At 44.6% G+C, this 25,795-nt stretch overlaps 1 protein-coding gene across 2 annotated transcripts; it reads left to right on the top strand.

The window, feature by feature from the left end:
* Positions 1 to 5,194: 5,194 nt before the first annotated feature.
* ANKRD1 (ankyrin repeat domain 1) lies at positions 5,195 to 24,045 on the top strand. 2 transcript variants are annotated; one of them, XM_079793587.1, is made up of 12 exons: positions 5,195 to 5,318; positions 8,416 to 8,607; positions 8,896 to 9,080; positions 14,625 to 14,773; positions 15,432 to 15,611; positions 16,527 to 16,664; positions 16,790 to 16,897; positions 18,057 to 18,155; positions 19,667 to 19,765; positions 20,093 to 20,191; positions 20,309 to 20,407; positions 22,801 to 24,045. In XM_079793587.1, exons 4-12 carry the CDS (start codon positions 14,747 to 14,749, stop codon positions 22,909 to 22,911), a joined length of 960 nt encoding a protein of 319 aa, XP_079649713.1. In that variant the 5' UTR covers positions 5,195 to 5,318; positions 8,416 to 8,607; positions 8,896 to 9,080; positions 14,625 to 14,746; the 3' UTR covers positions 22,912 to 24,045. The 2 variants fall into 2 exon arrangements, with proteins under 2 accessions (XP_079649713.1, XP_079649714.1); XM_079793588.1 differs by lacking the exons at positions 5,195 to 5,318; positions 8,416 to 8,607; positions 8,896 to 9,080 and having other exon boundaries at positions 14,508 to 14,773.
* The last annotated feature ends 1,750 nt before the right edge of the window (positions 24,046 to 25,795 follow it).

The raw sequence follows: 25,795 nt of genomic DNA, 5'->3' as shown, positions 1-25,795 counted from the left end.
TGCTTGATTAAGCAAAGCTGTTTAATTAGGAAAGTTATTCCCCCACTGGTTGGTTGGAAGTTTTTTAGCCAGCCTTTTGCTCAAGGAACACCTTGGAAAACTACTCAGGTGGGTTAAATCTCAGGCAAACAAAATTATCCTTTATCCTTCACTCTAAGTGACAAGCAATTGCAGTATTCTCGAAAGTTCCTGGCTTTAGCCACAGAAAGAAATGAGAGTAATTCTTAACATTTCAGAACTCTGATGTGGCAATTTCTTTGAATATTCTTTTAAAAGGAGGTTGGGTTAAAAAAAAAAAAAACACCTCACACACAATAGTTTCATTGTTGTACCGGAGCTTCCCTTATCCAGTGATTTACTCTAATTATCTAAATAGTTCTAAGGAAGATGGTTTCCCTCCAGTAAGAGCACAGCAAAGTGAGCCTAACAGACATGAATGCATATTGCTGTGAGATGGAAAATGGACTGAATTGTAATAAGTGGCAGCTGCCAACAGAGAGCCTGGGCTGCCTTTTATAAACTGGTCTGGCTACATCACTCTGTCTCCTCCCCATCATAAGTGCCTGAGCATAAGGTGGGCAGTGTTTGTGACAGTCCTGAGCATGGTGCAGAGTGCAAGCATTGCCTGGCTACCATGATCTCACCCCTGACTGAAACCCAATTCCTTATTTGGGCATCCTCAATGCTCGCTCCATCAATAGAAAATGCATCATAGCAGCAGCACCAGCAGCAGCCACAGCCAGAGCAAAAGGCAGGAGTAAGAAAGGGAGGGAGACAAAGAGAAAAGGGCAGAGAGCCAGTGACTGAGAGAAATATGCTGAGCTCCATGGAAAGACAACAGAGACAAGACCTACCCACTGGCAGACACAGGGAATGAAACAGAGGCAGAGTCAGACCGACCAGAGAGAGGAGAAAGGGAAAAGAGAACACAAAGGATAGAAAGGGAGAGATAGGAGACCCAAAATTAATATCTATCTATCTATCTATCTATCTATCTATCTATCTATCTATCTATCTATCATCTATCATCTATCTATCTATCATCATGTATACAAATATATATGTATATATGCGTGTGCATGTTTAACCCATGCACACACACAAAAACCTTGCTGGTCAATGACCTAGCGGGGTCTACTTTCCATGTTCCCACCGAGTTTGGAGGCATTTATTTGGTTTGGATGTAGAACATAAGGTACTAGTGAGCTCAACTCAATTACATCACTCCCCTTTAAGTATAGGAATCTCACTTCAGTGTAACCCAACAAAGGATCAGGGAAAAAAAAGCGCTCTTCTCCTGAAAATCTATTCATTCAGCTGTTCTAACCAATTCATGGTCTAACTTATACTCATCAGAATAAACTCTAAATAAGCATTTACCAGTTTTAAGTTTTTCTTTTTTTTAACGTTTTTATTGATTTCAGAGAGGAAGAGAGAGATAGAAACATCAATGATGAGAGGAAATCATTGATTGGCTGCCTCCTGTAGGTTGGACCAAGGCCCCAACCTAGGCATGTGCCCCCGACCGGAATCGAACCTGGGACCCTTTGGTCCACAGGCTGACGCTCTATCCACTGAGCCAAACCGGCCAGGGCTTAAGTTTTTCTTTAACATACACTCAGATTGTGTCCCCTCGAAGGATATCATTTAGAAACCGAGGTGCCCAGTCTAGAGACAACCTTCCCCCCTTGTTAGCTTCTTGGCCCTTTTCCTCCACAGGCCCAAGCCCTGCTGGAGAAGGTGAGATGTGTTCCTTAATTTTGTGAGAAACATCATCTCATCTGCGAGGAGCTCTGAGCTGTATCGTCACTCTTTTGCCTAAAACATGGTAGATATGAGTTGAAAAAAAACCTGTTTTTTCTTTCTGTCCTTATTTCCATTTCTGGCAAGAAGGGGCTTAATTTTCTGGCATACATCCCTTTCCTGGCTTCATGCCAACAGTCCTGGAAGAGTTTAGCTATCAATCCTCTGAAGTTTGATGGATGTGTCATTTTCTGGTGCTGGAATGAGTTTGTTGGGGGGAAATTTATGAACACATTAGGCTAACTGGCAGGAGCCTTGAATGCTTGAGGATTTCCTGAAGAGACACTCCAAGAACCTCCTGTGGCTTTTTGTTTTTCCTTAGGATGTGGTGTGATTTTCATGGTCTATTTGTTATAATGCTTCCCTGACGCAAAACCCTCATACAGCATAAACAACCTCTCCCTGAAATACTTTGGAACTTCCAATTCTGGAAGTCTGAGCTTAAGCTTCCTGCTTTAAATACACTGCAGACAAAGTATCCACCGGAAGAGACCGCAAGTTCCTATTGGGCCCAAATAGTACTTTTTGCCATGCGTGCCATTCTCGGCATGCCTGAGAACTCAGACGTGGTCTCTCGTTATTTTGATGCTATGTTGTTGACTGCCTAAAAATTAATTACTGGTATTTTTGTTGGATTGGGTTTTTAATCCCTCTTTGTCCCATTTAATGCTTTTCTTTCTTTGATTTATCTTATCTGGCAATAACATTACTCCTGAATATTTTGATAACATTCACATGGTGTCTCTTTGGCCATCCCTTTATTTTCAGCCTCTCAATGTCATTCTGGTGTAAGTGTGTCTCTTAAACAGCATTTGGCGGGGTTTGCATTGTTTTAGCCCATATAAGGGTATCCATTGGTCTTTTAAAGGAGCCGTTTAACTTATTCATATTTATTGATATGGATATTCCTGCCAAGTTGTTTCATATTTCTACCAATTCATTTACTAATATGCTCAGCAAAGATTTTCTCTACTTTCTTGTTGCTTCTCAGGTATAAAGTTCCTGTACATTGCATTTGAGCTGTGGTTGTAACTGTGGTGATGAATAACGGAAGTGTACCTTTTCTTACCATGCCTTGTAGTAAATGATGTTTGAACTTGGTAAATCTTCTTGGCAATGATTGCCATCAGGTTCATGCTTAGCTGTGATGGGATTTATCGACAGTAATGGTGCTCTGGACTTGGAGTCAGCTTAGGGTTTGAATTCGTACCTTCCCTCCACCTCACCCGCCACATACACACACACACTTGCTATGTGACTGCGGATATTTAATTAACCTTTGCACCTGCTAATTTTCTCATCTGTTGAAATCCCGGGGTGATTGAGAGAATTAACTGAAGCAATATGGGAAAGCACTCTCCACAATTCTAGGCTTATTTCAGTCTTAACGATGTCTATTTAAAAATAAAACCCGCCTCTCACGTTTGTGGTGCGTTTCCTTTTCAGAGCTGGGGTCTGGCTGGTATGCAGGAAAAGGAGAAGGCATGTGCGCTATGTTATCTGCTTGTCATGACAAGAGGAGCCAAGTGGCAGCCACGGGTTGAAGCACATCCGGAGCACGGCTGGGCCTTGGAATTCCACAGTGAAGACTCCGAGATAAGGAAGCGTCAAGGGTGGGGGCTGCTGAATGGCTTGGGCTTCTGCTAACTGGGGTCAGGCTCTTATGAGAAGAGAGATGAGGAGGGAATGTGGCTTCCAGAGCCACCAAATAAGGAAGGACATCATCTGTCTCCCCTTCATCCAAGTGTAGATGTCAGCAACCAGAGGCACTCACGCCACACCATTGCAGTATCCCCTAACCATGTTTTGTTTTGTTTAATTATTGATTTCAGAGAGGGAAAGGGAGAGAGAGGTAGAAACATCAATGATGAGAGAGAATCATTGATTGGCTGCATGTTGCATGCCCCATACTGGGGATCAAGCCTACAACCCAGGCATGAGCCCTGACCGGGAATCGAACTGTGATTTCCTGGTTCATAGGTTGATGCTCAACCATTGAGTCATGCCAGCTGGGCCTAACCATGGTTTTGAAAGGACCTGGGACAAGCTCTGAGCCAAGTGGTACAGTAGGAAATGCTTACATGAACAGATTAAGCATTCCTTTTATTTTTTATACTAGAGGCCCAGTGCACGAAATTCGTGCACTGGTGGGGGGTGTCACTCAGCCCAGCCTGCACCCTCTCCAATATGGGACCCCTTGGGGGATATCCGACTGGCAGTCGGACATCCCTCTCACAATCCAGGACTGCTGGCTCCCAACCTCTCACCTGCCTGCCTGCCTGATTGCCCCTAACCACTTCTGCCAGCCAGCCTGATCACCCCCTAACCACTCCCCTGCCAGCCTGATTGATGCCTAACTGCTCCCCTGAAGGCCCAATTACCCCCAACTGCCCTCCCCTGCTGGCCCCATCGTCCCCACTGCCCGCTCCTGCCGGCCCAGTTGCCCCTAACTGCCCTCCCCTGCTGGCCTGGTCCCCCCAACTGCCCTCCCCTGCTGGCCTGGTCGCCCCCAACTGCCCTCCCCTGCAGGCCTGGTCACCCCCAACTTCCCTCCCCTGCAGGCCTGTTCCCCCCCAACTGCCCTCCCCTGCTGGCCTGATCACCCACAACTGCCCTCCCCTGCAGGCCTGGTCCCTCCCAACTGCCCTCCCTTCCATGCAGGCCCGGTCACCCCCAACTGCCCTCTCCTGCTGACCCGGTCACCCCTAACTGCCCTCCCCTGCAGGTCTGGTTGCCCCTAACTGCCCTCCCCTGCTGACCTGGTAGCCCCTAACTACCCTCCCCTGCTGGCCTGGTCGCCCCAACTGCCCTCCCCTGCTGGCCTGATCACCCACAACTGCCCTCCCCTGCCAACCATCTTGTGACCACATGGGGACAGCCATCTTGTGTGAAGGTGTGATGGTCAATTTGCATATTACTTCTTTATTATATAGGATGATTTCTAAGCTCAGTTTTCCTTCTCCTTCTTTTGCTGTGCCTAATTTACCTGGAAAAGAGGACAGCTGTCCTCTGAAGGCAGGGGTTGCTTTAAACAGCACAAAGCTCCCGAGATCCTAGCCCCCTCCCAGGCCCTGCCCAGTACGCTCTGTCCAGGTCGGTGGTTCTGATCTGTTACCAACCCTGTCTGAGTCCCTGAGGGAGCAACTGGGTTGTGCCTCCAGAGGTCATTTCCTTGCCAAACATTCCTTTTCAGTGAGAGGACATTTTCATCCCCTGGTAAACAATCCCCAGCCCGCTCAAAGCCGAGAAGGATGCCTGTCCCTCTTCAAGCTCTCCACTTAGTCCTGAGCTGATTCCAACCCCAGAGGCGTCAGTCTGCTCTGTAAATTCCTTTGTGAAACCCGAGAGCCTGGGCTCCCAAGGAGAGCAAAGATCCTGGAGGGGTTACAGTTTCCCTCCACCCTACAAGATCTGCTTGTGTTGGCAGCCGAAGAGTGTGTCTTTCCACACAGGCTCTTCCCTTTCTTGTGAACTCAGTTCAGAAAGCACTGCCAGGCTCCTTCCAAGCGGGAGAGGTAAGATCACTTACCTCCCTTGCAGGTCTACACAGGAAAGAGATGACATGCCTGGGGGGCTTTTCTAGTGAAAAGGGTCTGAACCTCCTTCTCAGCCACTATGAAGATGGCATGGCTCCACACACCAGGTGGCCGGGGGTGGAGGCTGAGGCCAATCTGAGCTTCATTGTAGTTTCATTTACTGGTTGGTGTGTGTGTGTGTGTGGGGGTGGTTGGAGGGGGATGGAGGGGGGTGGAGGGGAGGGGGAGAGAGAGAGAGAGACAGAGACAGACAGAGACAGAGAGAGAGGAAGGATTAAGGGATTAAGGGAGGAAAGAAATTAAAGAGATGGCAAACGAGTCCGGCTGATGAGGCTCAGTGGTTGAGTGCCGACCTATGAACCAGGAGGTTACGGTTTGATTCCAGATCAGGGCACATGCCCAGGTTGTGGGCTCGATCCCTAATAGGAGATGTGTAGGAGGCAGCCGATCAATGATTCTTTCTCAACATTGATGTTTCTGTCTCTCTATCCCTCTCCCTTCCTCTCTGAAATCAATAAAAATATATTTAAAAGAAAGAGAAAGAGGGGGAAAGAACACCTTTATCTGGTTGGCCTTCAGCCGAGCCCCCAGGGTCTGTCACTCACCCCAGAATCCCCCACCAATGCGCTGGTGCTCTCCTCCTCCTTTAAGCTCCTGGGGCTTTTTATTATTATTATTCATATGCCAGCCCTTTCTTAATATATGTTTCTTCAACCCCAGAATTTGGAAATGGAGTACTAAGTCATCAACTGGTAGGATCTTAGAAAACTTTTAGTAACAATGTGTTGCTTTGGTGGCATTAAAGGAGGTACAATGAAGAAAGGTCTGCTGTTGCCTTGCTGTGAGGCTCCCAGGGTCACCATGGAGTTGGGGTCTCCTGACTGCGAAGGCTTAACAAACGTTCGAGTCTGCCCTGGATCCATCGGCTGCCTGATCCAGTGTGTGCTGATGGACGCCTGCGTTTTTGTACCCTCAAAGAAACATCTTGCCATTTCCAGTTAGATTGTGGTGGGTGGCGAGAAAGCAGGTCACAGGCAAGCCGTTGTTCTTTCCCCAACCTTCTGCCCAGCTGGCAGCACGGGAAGCGGATGCAGCTGAGAGCACTGCCCACAGGAGCCTCATCCCTGGCATTCCTGGGGCTCTGGACACTGCCTGGCAGGGCCGTGTGCCCGCAGACACCTGGCTCCCTGGCTTCCATCCTCTTCCATGCCAAGCTGAGCCACCTTCTACTGGCTCCCTGGCTTCCATCCTCTTCCATGCCAAGCTGAGCCACCTTCTACACACACACACACACACACACACACACACACACACACACACACACTTAACTTTTCTTGCTAACCATTTGAAATCAGTTATCATGACACCTCATCCCTAAATACTTTAGACTATATCTCCTTAGAATAAGGACGCTCTCCCATATTACCCTCAACCCATTATTATACATAAGAAAACTGTCTATTAATAAGTGTCTAAAAATAAGTCTATATTCAAATTTAATTGTCCCAAAAATGTATTTGATGGCATTTAAAATTTTTTTTACAAAATCTAAGCAACGTTCATGCATCTTGTTTGATTGTTATATCTCATTAGTTTCTAGAACAATCACCTACTTCTTTTTTGTTCAAGTCATTGACCTCTTTGAAGAGTCCAACTAGTTGTCTTGTTGAATATCCAACATTCTGGATTTGTCTGAATGCTGTCCATGACGATTCAGGCTCAGCATTGTTGGTTAGCATGTTACATAAGTAATGGTGTGGGCTTCTTACTGCAACACTTCAGGAGACGCGTAATGTCAAGTTGTCCCACAGGACAGGCTAAATAAACGTTTGTTGAATGAATAAATTATATTTATGATGTATGTATTTTTTTTCCATAGTCTTAGTAAGGCAGAGCCTTTAACCATCTCAATTCTGAGACCGTGCTTAAGGGTGGCTTGTTTACTACAACTTTAAGAAAATATGTATGTAAGCTTACAAATATATTCGTGTGAATCTAAGCACTAGGATGGCATTCTCAATTCTGGCTGGAAGTTAGAATCAGCTGGAAAGGTTTAAAAAATACTGATACCTGGGCCCTAGCACTTCTCTTGATCATAAGTTTGCTCAGTGGTGAAGGGGGTGCTGGCCGGGTCTCTCCATTGTAAAGGTGCCTTTGCCGCTTCGTATTTAACAAGTAATCTGTGTGATCCTTTAATACCATGAGAATATCCTGACACCCAGTGACATTTCACAAAGTGGTTTTAGTGTTCCTTGATGATCCTGGCCCGAGTTAGCTATTTCACTGGGGGTGGTAAAATAGTGAACTTTCTAATGTTGTCCTTTTCTCTCCATTGATTACCTGGCATTCTTCTGTAAAGAAGAGCTTTTCCTTTCCCCTTTCCCTGTCTATTTACTTTCTTATACATTTACATCATGTATGTATTGAGTATCGCTATGGACTCAATAGGTTACTTGTTGCATTCATAAATTACCATCATTATTCTTTCCGCACTCAGCATATCCCAGCTTTAGATAGCACGAGCCCCTTACAGCTGCTCCTTTGGGCAAGCCCCCACTGGTCCATGAGTATCTGCCTGCCTTCCAGCAGGGACAGTTCTAAGTTCATCTTGTACCTTCCCTGCTCCAGACCTGGAATCAGCTATTTCTCCAAGGAATGGGAGCCTATACATATTTTTTAAAGTGACAGAGCTATAAATCTCTGTATAGGAAGGAGGGAGACAGAAAACATGAAATAAAAATACATATACTGTATGGGTATTTACTTAGAAGGGAGGTGAGCAGTAGATATCAGCTAGCATATCTTTGTGAAGAAAAATGCTGAGATACTTTTCATCTGGCCTGGATGTAGAGAGACCTCGATTTGTATCCTGACTCTGCATGTGATTTGGGGCAAACCACTTACCTTGTTCCAATGTGTTTATTTAGGGGATGGGCAAGACATATTGAAGCTCTTTCTATGTTCCAAAATGTGATGTTCTGAAGAGCTTAACAATACCTAGTTATAAGAATGGCTTTGAGCTGATGGCACGGGGCAGTTCCTGTAGGATTTCAATGGCAGGAACTTCATCTTCCAGCTTTTCTCTGCTGACCTAGCAAGACTCATTGTACAAAAGTACTCAGCAAATGTCTCGGACGGTGATGGTCTGTCCTGAAGCTAGAATGAGACAGACAGACGAAGGTGCCAAGCTTTCAGGAAAACGTAAGAAACTGTGGCAGTGAGCCTTCCAGCATCAGGATGTGTACACAGGGAGGTTTTAGTCCTTAAGGTAAGAGGTCCTGCCTGCCTGAGCTGGTCCTTCCTGATGACCAAGGACTGGACTCCATGACCACTCAGTGCTGTTACCAGCCCTAAACCTCTCTGCTTCCCAGAGAACCCCTACTTGCGATTTCTTGCAGTGTTTTCTCTTTTATTAGGAAACTCTAAACTACACCAAGAAATCTTTTTCTAAGACTCCTCCTTATTTGAAGTCAGAAATTGCATTTTAAAAATAATTCTCCCCTGCTTTAATAAGTTGGCTAAAAAGGGTAAATGGATTTTCTTCCTGTGTTTGCAGGCACAGAAGCACTTATCTCTCACCCCAAGTGGATGTCCTGTGTAATTGGATGTGAAGTAATTCCAAGGTTGCATCAAAGCCTTTTCAGAGCGTTACTATGACAATCAGACTTCCTTTTTAAAAAATGCCTCAGTGCAAACTCTCTATCATCCTACTGTCCATTCAGTGAAATTTCATCTCATGAAGTAAGTTCAGCTTTTCAGAAAGTTTGGGGGCAGAAGAGGGAATCATTATGCATTCACATGAGCTCATTCTCCAACACACCCATTCTTCTCCAAGTTGTAACAGACAGTCCACTCATCCTTATCACGGTCTCAGAAAGTTGATTGGTAGAGGCTTTGCCTTACTAAGACTGTAAGAATTAGTGTAAGGGCCTCAAAAAGAATCCATTGTTTGGAGAAATAAGAATTTTAATATAAAGTCACTGACAGCCCTTCCTGATCTTTTATTACTACCTTTTAGACACAGACTCCAGCAAAGGGAAGAATTTGGGCAGATATTCTCAGAGGGGAAGGAGGAGGGAAGCCTTATCAAAATCTCTAAGGTCCAGGGACGTTTAGAAAAACATATTCAAAATTGCCACTGCTTTGATTTGGTTTGGACCTCAAGTTGATCTTGACATTTCTATGCATGTTAACAGAAGGTGTGGGATTTATTTTTTTATTTTGAGAAAGAGAGAGAGAAAGGGAGAGGGAGAGAAACACCAGTGTGAGAGCGAAACATCGACTGGCTGCCTCCTGCATGCCCCCTACCAGGATGGAGCCTGCAACCTCAGCATGTACCCTGACTGGTAATTGAACCGGCAACCTTGCAGTGCACAGGACCGCACCTAACCCACCGAGCCACACTGGCTAGAACTGAGATTTTTCACAGTTATCGAATGGGGGCATGCCTTAAAAATGGTTGAAATACACTGGGCTGGTGAAGGCTTTCTGGACCACTTCCTATTTTAGAGGCTTTGGAGAATCCACTCTGCTGCCTGCTGCAGCCATTACTGTCTATTTCTACCTTTTGATTCAGTAGTTTTGAGACCGCAATAAAACTGTAGGGCCCCGGAAATCATTTTGTTCAGAGCTGTCCTTGGTAACATGAGGATCTGAGCCTCTAAGAGGTAAAGAGACTTGCTCAACTAGACACAGGGCAGAGCCAGGATTCAAATCCCACGCCCTTGATTCTTCACAACTTCATACGTATACAACTGCCGCCTTCTCTAGCAGGGCAGTTTGTCTGCTGGTGTTAGAAAACGCCTGACACATAATAGACTAGCAAAGGGCTGAAATCTGCTGCTAGAACGTGGTTTCCTTTATCTTGAAGTGAACCTTTTATCCTGAACACTGCCCGAGGGCCTACATGAACAGAGGCTGTCTGGCTGAGTTTACGGAACAGCCATGCGGTCGCGTCGCTGACAGGGGTTTGCATGTGTGACAGAGTCGGAGTTAAAACACATTAGTTCCTGGAACAAGGCACCTGCTGAAAGGTCTGGGGGGCAAGTCTTGCACAGCCTTTGCTGATCTCCAATGTTGGAGGCCGCTGATAACCGCGGAAAGAACGTGTCCTATGTTGCTCACACCTGCGTGCATGCGTCTTCTTCTCAGAGCCCCGAGAAGAGGACGTCAATCTTGACTCTGTAATTTAAGAAGGGATGACAGCAGACACCACAGTCCTGCTCAGAATGGCTCAGTACTTTTGGCCTTTCAACTAGTACAGGTGATTCCATTCCGGTTGGCGGGGGAGGGGAAACAACCTTGAACCTTGTTTGCTTCACTTTGTGACCTCCCTTTGGCACTTTCGAGTGTGTAACTGAACCAGGGCTTGGCCGTAGGATACTTGCATTCCTAGTCAGGCAGAGTCAGCTACTTCTCCGAGCCAAGGAAGGTGAGTAGCAGCTGGGCCTGGGAAGGCTATCAAGAGGGATGGCAAAATGAGCAATTTTAAGTACAACAGCGGAACAAGGTGTCTTCTAAGTGAGAATCTGGCTCCAGGTCTTGGAGGCCTTCCTGTCAGTGTCTAGGAAGGTGTTCTAAGGACAAGGAGTATTAATAACAATAACATTCTATGTGCTATCAGGTGCCTTTGATTGTAGCACATGAAAGTGACCTTTTCGAAAAAAAACAGCCTATATGCTCTAAATACGAGAGTGGCTAAATAGGCAATGGTATATCCATACATGGAAATAAATCCATGAAGTTGTTTAAAATAATGAGATAGAAAGACAATCTCTAAAACATATTATTGAGGGGGTGGGTGGTCAAGTACCAAATCGACACTCAGTAAGGTTGTAATTAGGCAATCTTCTGATACTTAAAAGTTTTGTTTGTAATTCTCACCCAAGGATATGTTCATTGACCTTGGAGAAAGGGGGAGAGAGAGAGAGAGAGAGAGAGAGAGAGAGAGAGAGAGAGAGAAACATCGATGTGAAAGAGAAATATCGATTGACTGCCTCCCATACACACCCTGACTAGATATTGAACCCGAAACCTAGGTATGTGTCCTGACAGGGAATCGAACCTGCAACCTTTTGGTATACAGGATGATGCTCCAACTGAGCCATGTTTTAATTTTTAACAAAAACAAATATCTAGATCTAGATCTAGATCTATCTATACCTACATAGTTAAGGAAATATAGTAAGAAAAAGAAAATGTCTGAGTAGATGTATCTTAAAATTTGGAAAGATGAAATCATCCTTGGAGCCAAGCCATTGCACATGAGCACGGGAGGAATCTGGGCATGTCTTTCAAACCCTGGGTGGCAGCAAGAAGTGCTTTAGGCCCTGCCTCTCAGTTTCTCCTTTATAAGCTGTAAACAGGTTATATTCTGGTCCCACTGAAATGCACAAATCCTGCAGGCAGTGGGGAAAGGCTCAAGAGGGAACTGGCAAAGCTCAGGGACCAGTGCCCTGCTCATTCTGGTCATAGATTGTTGGCACCGATTGCAGAACCAACTTGGAGCTTTGTTGTCTCAATTCATCTTGATAAGAAAAGGTTATGCCTACTCTGAGGCTAGGATAAAGCCAAGTCTACACATTTTGGGATTTACCCCGCTAGGGGAACTTTTATGGATGGAAGCTCCTTAAAAACAAGTGACAATGAACTCTCTTCTAGTTGAGAAGCTTTGTTTGCAATTTCGATGAATAATGATTTGAAAATACAATTTTGGGAGCTAAATGTCTAAATGTACCTAAATCCTCTCGGATTTTGTGACAAACGGTACCAACATGGGGAAAGGAGAGGCCTGGTGGTGATTTTGCCAGCCCTGAAGGTATCTGAGAATCTGCCCAGCTTGCTCCCTTTTTTAAGTTCAGTCCGTTCCATCAACCCTTCCTCAAGTGCCATCCTTTGAAAGTTTTCTTCAAGGCTTCCTGGAGCCGTCTGTACAGAACCAGCCAGGATGGAGGGGATGATTAAGTGGCTAGCGGAGGGAATGGGCCTGGTGAGCCATCCTACCCACTTTTACTTGCATTCTCTCAGGTGATCTGAACACTGAAGAGCCTTTTCATCAGTTTTGGTTGGGCCCTGAGTGGGTCTAGGTATGAACTGCCCTAGAAAATCTGCTCTGAGATCAGTGCTTCTCTGCTTCTGTTGGATGGAATGAAAACTCTTAAACCTGCATCCACCAATGAGTTGTGTATCTACAGGAAGTTACTTAATGTGTCTGTTGCTAGACTTCCTTTCTGTAAAATGAAAGCACTTGAACTTTGAGGGCACCAATAGCTCTGGGATTCCATCTTCAAGACTCATAAACAGGTCCTGGCCAGGTAGCTCAGTTGGTTAGAGTGTTGTCCTAATACACCAAGGTTGTGGGTTCCATCCCCAGTCCCAGAACATATAAGAATCAACCAGTGAATGCAGAAATAAGTGGAACAACAAATCTCTTTCTTTCTCTTTGCCTCTCTGTAAAATCAATAATAATAATAATAATAATAACTCTTAAATAATCCATGACTCTTCCCCCAAGATAACTCCTAACACTCCCCTCAGGTTGAGTCTGACCTAGGACAAAAAGGCATAAGAAATGGTAGGAAAAATTTAAATGGCCTCTTCTTACGTAAAGAGACCAATGAACATGGTAACAGCTATCGCCATCTCAAAGAAAACACCAGGAAATTTCCTTTAGATAAAACTCCTTTAGGAGATAAAATCAGGAGATCAAAACAGACATAGGGATTATGGGGAGGGTCCCTCTCGGCCAGTGTTTAGTTTTAGGAGTCAATGTCTCATTCAGAAAGTTCCAGAGAAACCATCCATGGGCTAATTAGTAGAAGGGGCAGGAGAGAATGGCAGCCAGGTTTGTTGACTGGGTAAGTTTGAAGGCGTGTAGACACAGAAAGGTCACTATAACATCCTAATTAGCACTCCCCTCATTAATACTCTTTCCCTCTTCCTTTGTTTCTTTTGCTAAAAAAAGGTTTTAAATGGCTTTGAAGATAGTAACCCATTTCTCCTTTAACTATTAAGAAACCTATATATATTTTAATCCTCTCCCAAGAATATTTTTTCTATAGATTTTCAGAGAGAGAGTGGTAGGGAGGAGGGTGGAGAGAGAGAGAGAGAGGAGAAAGAGAAACATCAATGTGAGAGAGACACATCTCTCAAAAAACGACTGGTTACCTCCCGCACATGCGCCAACTGGGGCTAGGGATGGAGCCTGCAACCCAGATACGTGCCCTTGACCCGGAATCAAACCCGAGATCCTTCGGTGTGCGGACTGACTCTCCAATCACTGAGTCACGCCGGTCAAGATGAGACCTAAATATTTTTACATAACGTGGCACCTCAGAGATGAGAAACCTGAAACATCCCTGCCCAAAGCACAGCTCTTTGCTTCTCTGGCAATGCATCTCAAACTTTGATGCATCCCAATGATCTGAGTGCTTTGAAAATACAGATTCCTAGGGCTCACCATAAATGGACTCGGATGCTCTGAAGAGGGGCCCAGGGGTCTGCATTTTCGACAAGCTCCCATCGGTGTCTTTTACCCACAGCATCTGAGAACTTTGGCTCTATGACCTAATCAAGGTCATACCGTGGCAAATAACTGGTCTCATATAATCTCTCCCTGGACCATTTGGATCCTTTTTGAATAAAAACTGCTCCAGTAAGTATGCTGTTTTAGAAGACAGTAAGTGTGTCTGTCATATGCTAATTATGGCCAATGACGCCATAAAACAAAAGTGCATTACTGAATGCTTTCAATTTCTTATAACGATGGCAAGAAGGCATGTCATGGGGCCTTTTTAGCCCGAGACATCACTCCAGAGAATTCCAACCGATATAGACAAGGGCCATGCAGACTCGGATCCTTTCCTCTCAGGCTGTTTACCCATGGGACTAGGATGTCCTGAAGTAACACTTCCCCCAAGTGAAGTGCTGATAAGTCCGCTTATCAGAAAGATATTACCGGGAGTGTGATGTGCAGGGTATTTACATTTTCCTGATAGAGTCAGTCATATGAAAGCTGACAAAGAAGGCAAAAGAGCAGTGTTGTGGTGCAATATCCACAGGCAGCTGTCCCCTGGCTTCCCGATAAATAGGATGACTGGCATTGCTGAGCGGTGTGGTCACTGCCAAAGGAATGGCCCTCTCACATTTCCTCTTGATTCACATATTCAGTGGGGCTGCCTGTCATCTCCTCCCTCTTCTGCTTCCCAGACATTGAGTCTGGAACGAAAATTCACCTGCCTCTGAGCTGGCCACTGGTGGGGGCGGGGGTGTTACTTGGGTTCCCAGGTTGGAAGATTATCTCACCCAGCCCTGGCTATATAAGCTGCCCCGCGTGGAGGAGCCCAGCAGGGCCGCCTGAAGGGATTCATTCCGCAGGAGAAAAACATACAGACAAACTTCAGACCATCATGATGATGCTGAAAGTGGAAGAGCTGGTACGTAAGACATGTTATTTTTATGCAATGAAAACTGGTTTGGTCTTGGTTTTAATTTGAAAATGAAAATGTCCTTTTTTCTTTTAGGCATAATGCACAGGTATATAATGCACAGTGAAAATGTCGTATATGGAAAATGGTTGGTTTATGTGATAAAATGAGTGAAACCGGAAAAATGGAGCTGGGAGCAATGAATTTTCTACACGTTTCCTATTTAATACCTTTTCCTTTTTGGTTTTATTACTAAAGTGTACACTCACATGTCATTATCAAAACGCCTCAGGGAAGAAGCTCTATGGCAAGAACATGTGTCAGAAAACTTTTCAACTCAAGGCCAAGAGTTATCAAAAGTAACAAGATGAAAGAATTGGAAGTATTCAGAGGGGGTGGTTTTGATTTTCCTAGGAGAAACGTGACTCAGTGGATTAAGTGTACTTCAGCATATCAATCTAACCTAAACCTTGATTTAACTATGACAGCAGGACAAGTACCTGAAGGCAGTCCTGGAACATCGCAGCAATGGGTCACACCTGAGACCTGACAGTTGCACGGGGGCGGCTGTTGCCAGGGAGGACCAGGGGCCTCCTGCAGCATCCTCACAGAGGACGACCCCAGGACAAGCCCTGCTACTCTGACCCGCCATCTTCTCCCCTCGCAGGTCACAGGGAAGAAGAATGGCAGTGGGGACACTGGGGAGTTCCTCCCGGAGGATTTCACAGATGGAGAGTATGAAGCTGCTGTTACTTTGGAGAAGCACGAGGACCTGAAAACACTTCCGGCCCACTCAGTGAGCCTTGCAGAGCAGCAGTGGAAAATTGAGAAACAGCGAGAGGCAGAGGTAAGAACTTCCCATGGGATCCACCAGTGGGAGGTTAGGGATAGCGTAGGGAAAAGGCGGTGCCAAGCAGGAAGAAGCAAAGAGAGAAACAAAATAAATGCCACCACCCCAAAGGTGTTTCATACCAAATATGAACCCCCATAAAGAGACAACTTCCATGGGATACATTGTGGGAAAGAACTCTTTGACGAGACTACGTCCTCCAGATTCTGAATCAATGATGGAAGGTTCTCTGACCATGTTCTGAATGAAAGACTTGGAAAGAGAAACGTGTCCAGTGAATTCCTGATGTCACATGCATCTAGTTAATCCCAAGAAAGAGAGACCCCTTTCTCTCAGTAACGTGGTTTGTGGTCTAAGGATCATTGTTTGGCTGTGTCTACTATCTGTGTTGCTAAGATCTGTGTTCCTGGGTGAATTTTCATTACTTACTAACCACAGATAAAACATGCATTAGTTAGCTGTAGTCCTTGGACAGTCTGTTTCATAGTCCCTGCTTACTGGGCCACCTGAAAGAGATTGGCATTGATATTTCAAAGCTTAGCACTCATTATTAGAGTATTTTGGGTAAAAAAAAAAAATTCTTGAGTATGATGAAGAAATTCGACAGAAATCTGGGGTTTGTTTATGGGAGTAATTACAAAATCATCACTTAGAGGCTAGATCCTGTCTCCAATTAGTCAAAAGCTGATGCTACATGCAAGATAAGTGAAGCTGAAGGCAATTAATTAAAAAATCTGACCCCCAAATCCTCAAATAAGAAATGACTAAACTGAAATCAAAGATTTATTTTTTCTATTCTTTTGCTCAAGCTGTACACATACTTATCTCAGAACTTGCAGGTTTTGTTTAGACACAACCAGAATGCTTGTCAGTAGAACTCAACATATTTTGAAGCACAGATTTCTTTTTTAGCTCAAGAAGAAAAAACTAGAACAAAGATCAAAGCTTGAAAATTTAGAAGACCTTGAAGTTATCATTCAACTGAAGAAAAAGAAAAAATACAGGAAAACTAAAGTTCCGGTTGTGAAGGAACCTGAACCTGAAATCATCGTAAGGGCTTTTAGGCTTTGTAGTCTTACATGTCTGGCGTGTGTGCTACAGGGGAATAAACCTGTGGAGGGTTTGATTGAATGTTGGGCCGCTCCTGGGTAACTCTCACCCTATTTTGGCTTTAGACAGAACCTGTGGATGTGCCCCGGTTTCTGAAGGCTGCCCTGGAGAATAAATTGCCAGTAGTAGAAAAATTCTTGTCAGACAAGAACAATCCAGATGCTTGTGATGAGGTAAGGCTTGCACAAAGCACTGCAAAACCCAGCTCATTAATTTTGTGTTTCTTCGGCTTTACTGCAGCCTTGCTAACATGGTGCCAAAAATCAATCCACCTGAAACAGCTTCCCCAGCTGTTGCCACATATGTCAGCAGCTTAACAGAAGAGTACAGTGGTCCAAACCCTCCCCCCCCCACACACACACACACAAACCTGGATTAGTGCTATTGACTGAATAAATTTTTGCACTCATATATTTTTGGCTGATTTTTCACTCGCCTTTAACTTCTTAGATCCTTTGGATAGGCTTTTAATAAGGCCAGGCCAACAAACTACCTTTGCAGAAATAGAGTGTCCCTCCAAAAATGTATATACACTTTTTTCTGATAGCTCAATTGATGTTTCTTTCTTTTCAGATTTAACCCACTGGAGTTAATAATTATTCAAAATGTCTATGCATTTTGGGGGACACCCTGTATATAATTAGCATCATCTCTGATTGGACCAAAACACATCTGCTCTAGGTGGGAAGTTCAGAGACTAGTGTTCACGTGCCAGTTCTATCTCTACTTCGCTACTTGATTTTTAGCAGCTAATTTGCATTTCCTCAATCTCAGTGTCCTTATCTGTAATGCTTAAAGTTGTTGCAGCTTTAATAAGTCTAATTCACCTATTTGTATGAAGCCAATTTACCAGAAATCACTAATCCTTTTTGTATTCAGAAATGTAAATGGGGAATCATTTCTGAAGTTGAACTAAAAATGAGTGCTCCCATTTTCTTAAAATGAATTGAATACTTTTTGATATTTAACTTACCAACAGTCCCAGGTGAAAGAAAACGGTCTCATCTGCATGATAAATATCACACAAACAATGAAGGTGCAAAATACAACAGAGGGAAAAATTAGCATTTAGGTCATCTTGAACCTTCAAGTTCACATCTCAATATGTAGACTTCTAGGCACTTAGAAATGTACTTTGCAGGAAGCACAAATCTCAGTTGCAGGATAATTGTTCTAGTTCTGCAATTTTAGTGAATTTAACATTTCTAATTCATAAAGAAGCACTCCAGTTTCTATCAATTAGGTCATCAGAGTCCTGAGATTCATACCCACTAGAAAGGATTTATGCACATTTTTATATGCATTTCTCTCTTTTAATCTCTATCCTGACAGTATAAACGGACAGCTCTGCATAGAGCATGCTTGGAAGGACACCTGGCAATTGTGGAGAAGTTACTGGAAGCTGGAGCACAGATCGAATTCCGTGATATGGTGAATATATTTCTTCGCTTGGAAATAAGCCAAAATGTATAGACTATATGAAGCTTGAGAAAAGCTAAAATGAAACACTGGGCTGATTGGATTGGAAATTGATCTGAGAGAACTAGGCAAAAGCTTATTTCTCCACACAAGAGATGGGACTAGGTCATGTGGAAAGTATTTTCTATACATACTGAAAAGGAGAGAAGTGTTCCAGGGAAAAGAAGGAAGTGAAAGCTGTTGAGCAGAATTCAATATCCTCATCAGAGAGCTGGGTCATTATCAAGTCAGTAGCATTACTGAGAAGTAATACAGTCGACACTCGCCTTTCAACATCCCCGCCCTTCCATTATACACGGCAGTCTGCGCGCGGCCCCTGGGCTGCCAGCAATGAATCAGAATTCTCTCACTGCATGCCTTATATGATAGATGCCGACTGCCGTAGATGTGATTTGGGGCTAGACTGCATACTAAATGAATTGCATCTATGGAAAGCAGCTGCTTTTCAGACCTCAATAATTCAACACTGTGATTTCTACAAAGACCAGTATACAGCGTATTTTATGAACTGAAATTGAGCTGGAAAATGCTTTATTTATTTAAATGCAGCTCAATTTGACTTTAGAGCAAAGTGGAAAAGGTACATGAAGAATACAAAGGATTTGGTCAAAATTGAACCCTAAAGACACACAGGAAAACAATTAAGAAACAAAAAATGAAGTTAGCAAGGAAAGACACTAAAATTCATGAGTGTGGGATATGACAGGCCAGAGACAAACCACACAGAGCAGCGGAGGGGGCCCTCTCTGAGTAGGCGCAGCATGCAGGGACCACAGGGATGACGGGCGAGGTGCAGAGACCATGCTAGCACAGAGGAGGGACGAGAACGGGCAGGAGATAAGAAACAACAGGGGCACAGGGAGAGGTGTCAGATGCAAGTTAACATCTTTTGGAAGGGACCACTTTTATTCTGCCAGAATTTTGAAGTACACTTTTTCTAGAACTTTTGAGTATTCGTATTTGGCAAAAGTGATTAAAAGTGGGTTTGCATATCTATCCTGCCATTGACTAGCTGTGTGTCCTTGGGGAACAGACATGACGACTGTGGAGCCTTGATTTTCTCATCACAGTACCACCTACCTCATTCATAATGTTGCCAGGAAGACGACCAAGTAGAGGGTGGCTGGCACTACGTTGGCACGAGGAAATTCTCAACAAATTGTAGCTCTTATTCTTCTTAATACATATTTATTAGATTAAGAGCCTCCTAACGATGCACACGACAGATGCACACATATGCATGCATATACTCCCGTTCGCACCCAGGGAGTTTAGGTAAAACGTTTGGCAAAGAGCCTTCAACTCCAATAGTTGGAATTGGGGATCTAGACGGGAGCCAACCACTGCTACGAGATGCCCTAGCAAAGCAAGTGTTCCTGGGCCTCAGACACCACATCGGCACTGATTCCTCTGACCAGATTCTTCTTTACCGTAAGCCATGTCCTTTTCCCTTCCGGGTATAGCTGGAATCTACAGCCATCCACTGGGCAAGCCGCGGAGGAAATGTGGATGTCTTAAAACTGTTGCTGAATAAAGGAGCAAAAATCAGTGCCCGGGATAAGGTATTTCTCCTCTTGCAGCCCTGCGCCCGCCCCTCCCCCCCCCTGCCTTCTCCCTCTCCCCCTCCTCATCCTCTGTCCTTCTCCCTCTCCCCCTCCTCATCCTCTGTCCTTCTCCCTCTCCCCTTCCTCATCCTCTGTCCTTCTCCCTCTCCCCCTCCCCTCTGCATTCCTCATTCCCCCCCTCCTCCCACCTTTGCCATCTGCTGAGAGCCCATGCTGGGTGTGGGGTACCATAGCGGCCACTCCCCCGCCTCCCCACATGCCTCGGGGTCTGGGGCAGCCCGGTCCTCGCGCCCAGCAAAGCAACCTCGTCCTTCCATCTCCCAGTTGCTCAGCACAGCGCTGCACGTGGCGGTGAGGACGGGCCACTACGAGTGCGCGGAGCACCTCATCGCCTGTGAGGCGGACCTCAACGCCAAAGACCGAGTGAGTGGTCCGAGTTTACTCCTTGGTGATTTGGAATTACTCCCCACGCCGGCACCCGCGGCACCCACCTCGGCCCTCAGGCCGCCCCCCTTCAGCGTGTTCACTCTGCTTCTCTAGGAAGGAGACACCCCGCTGCACGACGCCGTGAGACTGAACCGTTACAAGATGATCCGGCTCCTGATCATGTACGGCGCGGACCTCAGCGTCAAGAACTGTGTAAGTGCTCCAAACAAGGGGCCCTGCCTGCAGGATTTCCAGCTTATCAAACCATCCTGGAAACCCTCCCACAACGCTAGTATTTCAGGGGTCGTCTCTCATGGTTTCAGTGCCCCGGTTGGTCCATTCCATCACTGCTAACCTTGGCAGACTCGGGTCACCTGGTCAGAGTTGGGGGAGAGCCCTGGTGACTGCTATGACTTCAGTGTATAATAGGGTATCTAGTGATTCTTTTCGAATGTGGTCTTGAAAATAAAACGATGGCCCAATTGCTCGCCTCCACGGACACAAGTGCAATCTGCTGTGGCCATCCTGGCTGAGCACGGCCTGGGGGGGACAGGCATAGCCACCACCTTCCCGAAGTGGTCTCAGATTCCACAGTGGTCAGCGCAGCCAGAGCCGATGAACTCAACTCAATCAAGATCTAACCCCAGGAGTTCGCAGTCCTCCCCTCCTGACAACAGCATCGCATGCTACCACTTTCTTCCAGGGGCCGCTGTACTGTTGCCTGTATTTTTGAGATAATCTCCATCTATTTTCCGCTTTGGTTTATCTGCACATCCCTCAAAAATAACTTCCTATACTTAGGCATCGAAAATGCTTGTATAAGCCCCCTTTACAAGTATGTATTAATTTAGCTTCATCTGTAAGCAGGGAATGAAACCAACTCCTCATGGTCCCAATTCCCAGGCAAACATCATCTAATATAAGCTTTAAAAATATCACCCAGAGGAAAGGGTGTAAATTACTGAAAAAATAACTTGAAAGCTTTTGGAGAATTGCTTTAAAAAAAAAAGAAGGAAAAGAAAATCCCAGTGATCATATAATGTGAATTATTTCTTCTCCTTATTGTATTACTATGAGACCAAGAGGAATATATTATCATGAAAACAATTGGCTTGATGACAGGAACAAAGAATAAGTGCAAGAAATAGAGACTGCTGCTTGGGGTGGGAAAGCATGAAAGGAAGAATTCCCTCACCCCTGATTTTGGGATTGGCTTTATCTAATAATTTAAAGTATCAGAAAAAGCGTTGATCCAAACAAATCTCTAAAGCTGCAGAAAATACGATTTTTTTTCCCAGGGAGACACTACCCGCAGAGATAAATAGCCTACAGATTGGGGAGACTGTGTAACTAGGCAGAAAATCAGGAGATAGATTTCAATGGAGAGGAGTGCCAGGAATTTATGGAATAGCCAAAAATATACAAATGGGGCTCAGAGTTCTGTGTATCAGTGAGACCCAGGCCTGCGGGTTCTGAAACTATTCATGTCATTGGCCCAATGGGTCAATGTTCCACAAAAGACCAATAAGCTATTGGAAACCGTCTTGGAAGGGATTGGAAACAACACACAACATGTTATTGTATTGTTGTCCAAACTGTCTTCATGTCTGCTGTTAAGTGTTTCTCAAGAGAGATGCGTGAGAAGTTCCAGAGTGAAGGTTACAGGGCCACTAACTAATATGCACAGGGGCAGGCGGATCATATAAATAACCTAAGTGGTGGCTGCAGGAATCTGTGCACATCGCTTTGCAAGGTGGAGGCTCTTCCCAAATCCAGCCCGTTGCTGCTCTGCAGAACCAATCTCATGCTGCCAGCTCTTCTGAGTTTTTTTTTCAGAGATCACAAATTCAGTTGGGAAATCTCTTATTTTCCAACTGTTGATAATTAATTCCAATGTACAAAACACACACACACACAAAACTTAAGCTGTTTGGGCCAACACAAAACAGGTCTCTAGACTGATTAGCATCTCAAAGCTGCCAATTCGCAATCTCCGTGTTAAAGAGAGACTTCTGAATGAATAGAGATGGAAAGTTTTAGAACTCTCATATTTAAAGACAAGAATTGAGAGGTGACAAAATTTTAATTTTCTGTGATATCTTGAGACATTCAAAAGAAAAAGAATTTTGGCGTCAAAAATTATTTATTCACACATGTCATTGATGTCACCTCCAGAAAAGAAAACTTTCCTGGGAGAGAGCTCAATGTAACTAGTTGTGAAAAATCTACCCCCTGGAGCAGTAATAGTTCTGAGCATTTCCTGAGTATTTAAGCCAAGGCGTTGAAGCAGCTGGGTTACCACCAGTTTTTATCAATCAAGGAATCATTTTACAAATTGATAGGAACTGGGGATTTTTATTAATACCTGAAATAGTCCCGTGGGGAGGGGAGGGGGGAAATGCTAATCTGAAATGCCAAAAGCATTCCCATGAGAAACAGTGAAAGACTGGTTTGAATAAAAATGGCAAATCACTCACAGAAGAAAGCATAAAACACTTCAGCAACACACACCCATCCATTCCCTCATTAAACGTATCTTGAGAGAGGATGTGAATTTATAGATGCCTCCCATCTGGAAGTCAAATTGCCTCATCTGTTTTGATTAGGCTGGGAAGACCCCGATGGACCTGGTGTTACACTGGCAGAATGGAACCAAAGCGATATTTGACAGCCTCAAAGAGAACTCCTACAAGACCTCTCGCATAGCTGCATTCTAAGAGACACGACTGCAGGCTTTCTTCAGCTGCTCCTCACCGGTGGCGTTTGGAAGGCACGGCCCCAGAGAAGAGCAACTTAGTTATAAAACCCTGCTTCTCCTCACCAACCTATGGTCAGGCTGCACCTTATGAAGTTTTGAGAAAGCACGAGGACACAGGCATTGAAATTTCCCTTTGAGCAACCCACTCTATTTATTTGTATCTATTCCTGTGTATTTATTTATTTATTCTTAAGTGAACTCCACTATCACTGATACTCTTTATGCTCATCCGTTTGGTGGGCAGAGCTTGATTCGTACACAACGCTCCAGAGCCTTCCCGTAGATAGTCCGTAACCCAGGCCAATGAGCAGTGCTCAGTGGCTGCCTATGTGTCACCTCACTCATATAGGATATTTCAAGGTGTTTTTAAGAGACAAAGGTGATTATTGCCGCCCTCTTTTCTCCTGAATTTTTATTGCTGAAGTCTGAGGCACTGGAAAAGCATATAGTGAAGGAAACAGTAGCATGGAAGAGAAGGACAGGAAAGCCAGCCATTTCCCGGCTGGGCCTGGTATTCCTTACCAAGTCGCGCACTGTGCTAAGGTGAAGCGGATGTTGTGAGTGTGAGCGGAGTGCAGTGGAAGGAGTGGGCAATGGGGCCATGCAGAATGGGATTTGCTCAAAAAGATGAAAGTAAAGGCAAATTGTAAATGTGTAAATGTATCGTATGTCGTATGTATATTTTATATTCATAATAAAAGCAAACACATTCTAAACCTCTTTCTAAGTACTTCTGTAAGTGAAAAATGCCATTTAGATGGGGTGTTGTTATTCCTCCAAGTTTTTCAGATTAGGACTGCCCTGTAGAACAGTAATTAGAACAGTATTTCTCAGTAGTTAATATGTATGCGGATCACATGAGGATCTTAGGAGGCACATTCTGATTCTGCCAGGCTCAGACTGGACCTGAGGTTCTAGAGGTGGTGGTATGCCACAACTACACCTTGGGCTGCAAGGCTTCAAAACCACTGATACAAAGGCGTAAGTTCTTGCCTGGCCGTGGTGGCTCAGTGGTTGAACATTGATAAACCTGTATTCCTGATCAGGGCTTATGCCTGGGTGCAGGCTTGATCCCTGGTGTGGGGCACGCAGGAGGCACCGATCAATGATTCTCTCTCATCATGGATGTTTCTATCTCTCTCTCCCCCTCTCCCTCTCTGAAATGAATAAAAATATATTATATATTTAAAAAAAGTTCTTTTGGCCCCAATGATGGGGGAAAGAGACCCCTGGTGGGAAGAATGTTTACTGCATGCTAAACAATGCTCCTTAAGACATTCCATCAGGAATGGACTGAGGTTTAACCATTATTATGGACATCTCTGGCAGTGTCAAAGGCCTCCAACAAAAAAACACGCCTGTTGAATAACTTCTGACATCCAAGGGTTTTGTTGCCAGGTGTTGGACCAGGTGCTAAGACCTGTGATGAGAAAATTCGATGAATACTAATAAATAATCACAGAAATCAATATATATATAGTAAATGCCTGTAGTAAGTACAATGAAGTAAAAAACAGAGTGCTATGAATTTAAGATGTGGAGGCACATCATTTGATGGGGTGAAGGGATATCTACAAAGACTGCTAAGAGGTGGTGGCTTTTAGAGGAATCTGAGGGATAATCTGGAGTAGTTCAAGCACAGAGCACCCCAGGCAGAGGAGAAGAGAGGAAAGGGCAATGTTATGGGAATAGTGTGGCATGTTAGGAAATGTCTGAAGGCCATCATGAAACACCAGCACTGGTACCCTCCCCAGAACTCACTCCAGACAGTATCACACACATAACATCTTAGCTATGGCTTCAACACTTTGAGAGGACACTCAGGCATGGTCCATACCAGCTATTGCAGGTAGCTGGCCATGCACACGTATGGAGTTCTGAGGATGGTGTGAAATATTTTTGAACCTTTTCTAATTTCCTAACAATCCAGAGCCAACCTCCCAGGGGCAGGGGCAGCTTCCTTCTATCTCCCTCCTTCCCAATCCCCTCCCTCTAGGGTCCTGGCTCTAACTTCTCAGATCCTTAAGGCTCAGGGTCCTTCCCTTTCACAGGCAACATTTCTCTTGCTAATACTGACGTCTCCCATGGCATTCACTTCAATGTGTTATTATGTGACCAAGTCCTCTCTTTATGATGATTTCCTCGAATCTCCCTCCCCACAAGAGCGGGAGGGTAAAGAAGAGAAGAGACGAGGGAGTTAAAACACTTTTGTGTTGCTACATATAGAGGTAGAGACCACATGGAATACATTCCCTAGCATAAGGGAAACTCAGTTAAAAGGCAACTCTGCTAAAGAAAAGATAAACAGTTCAGGCAAAATTTTCAAGTTTCTGTTGAATAGGAAGTCAACTTTTACAAGCTCCTTCCTTGTCTTCCCCCCAAGCCAGCTCTTTGTCCACAGTCTGCCTGTTGTCTTGTGTTTTCTCAGTGAAAGGAATATTCCTTTGGCCAAGAGACCCCTGGAAGTTGTTCTTGACATTCTCTTCCCCTCACCCTCTTTCAATCAACCACAGAGTCTTCTTATCAAGGACACTGCTCTGTAATCTGCCCACCTGCTCCCATCCTAGGGCCACCCGGGTAGTTCAGATGACCAGGCCCTTGCTGAAACCCCAGCCTCTGGTTTACTTCCCTCCAGTCTTCTCCAAATTGCAGCCAGAGTGATTTTTCTAAAATGCAAATCTGGTCAAGTCATTCTCCTTTTAAAAGTTCTTCAATGGCTTCCCTTTTCTCCTTAATGTTTTCTAAAATCCTTAAAATTGGACAGCTGTTAACTCTATTCTCACCTACTTCTCATTGTTTTCCTAGCTAAACTCTAAATTTCAACGCTACTGAATTTTCAGTTC

This window comes from Cnephaeus nilssonii (genome assembly GCF_951640355.1).
Source record: "Cnephaeus nilssonii genome assembly, chromosome: 16".
Classification (NCBI taxonomy): domain Eukaryota; kingdom Metazoa; phylum Chordata; class Mammalia; order Chiroptera; family Vespertilionidae; genus Cnephaeus; species Cnephaeus nilssonii.
The sequence above is the reverse complement of the archived record's forward strand: the minus strand, read 5'-3'. Positions and strand labels throughout refer to the sequence as shown.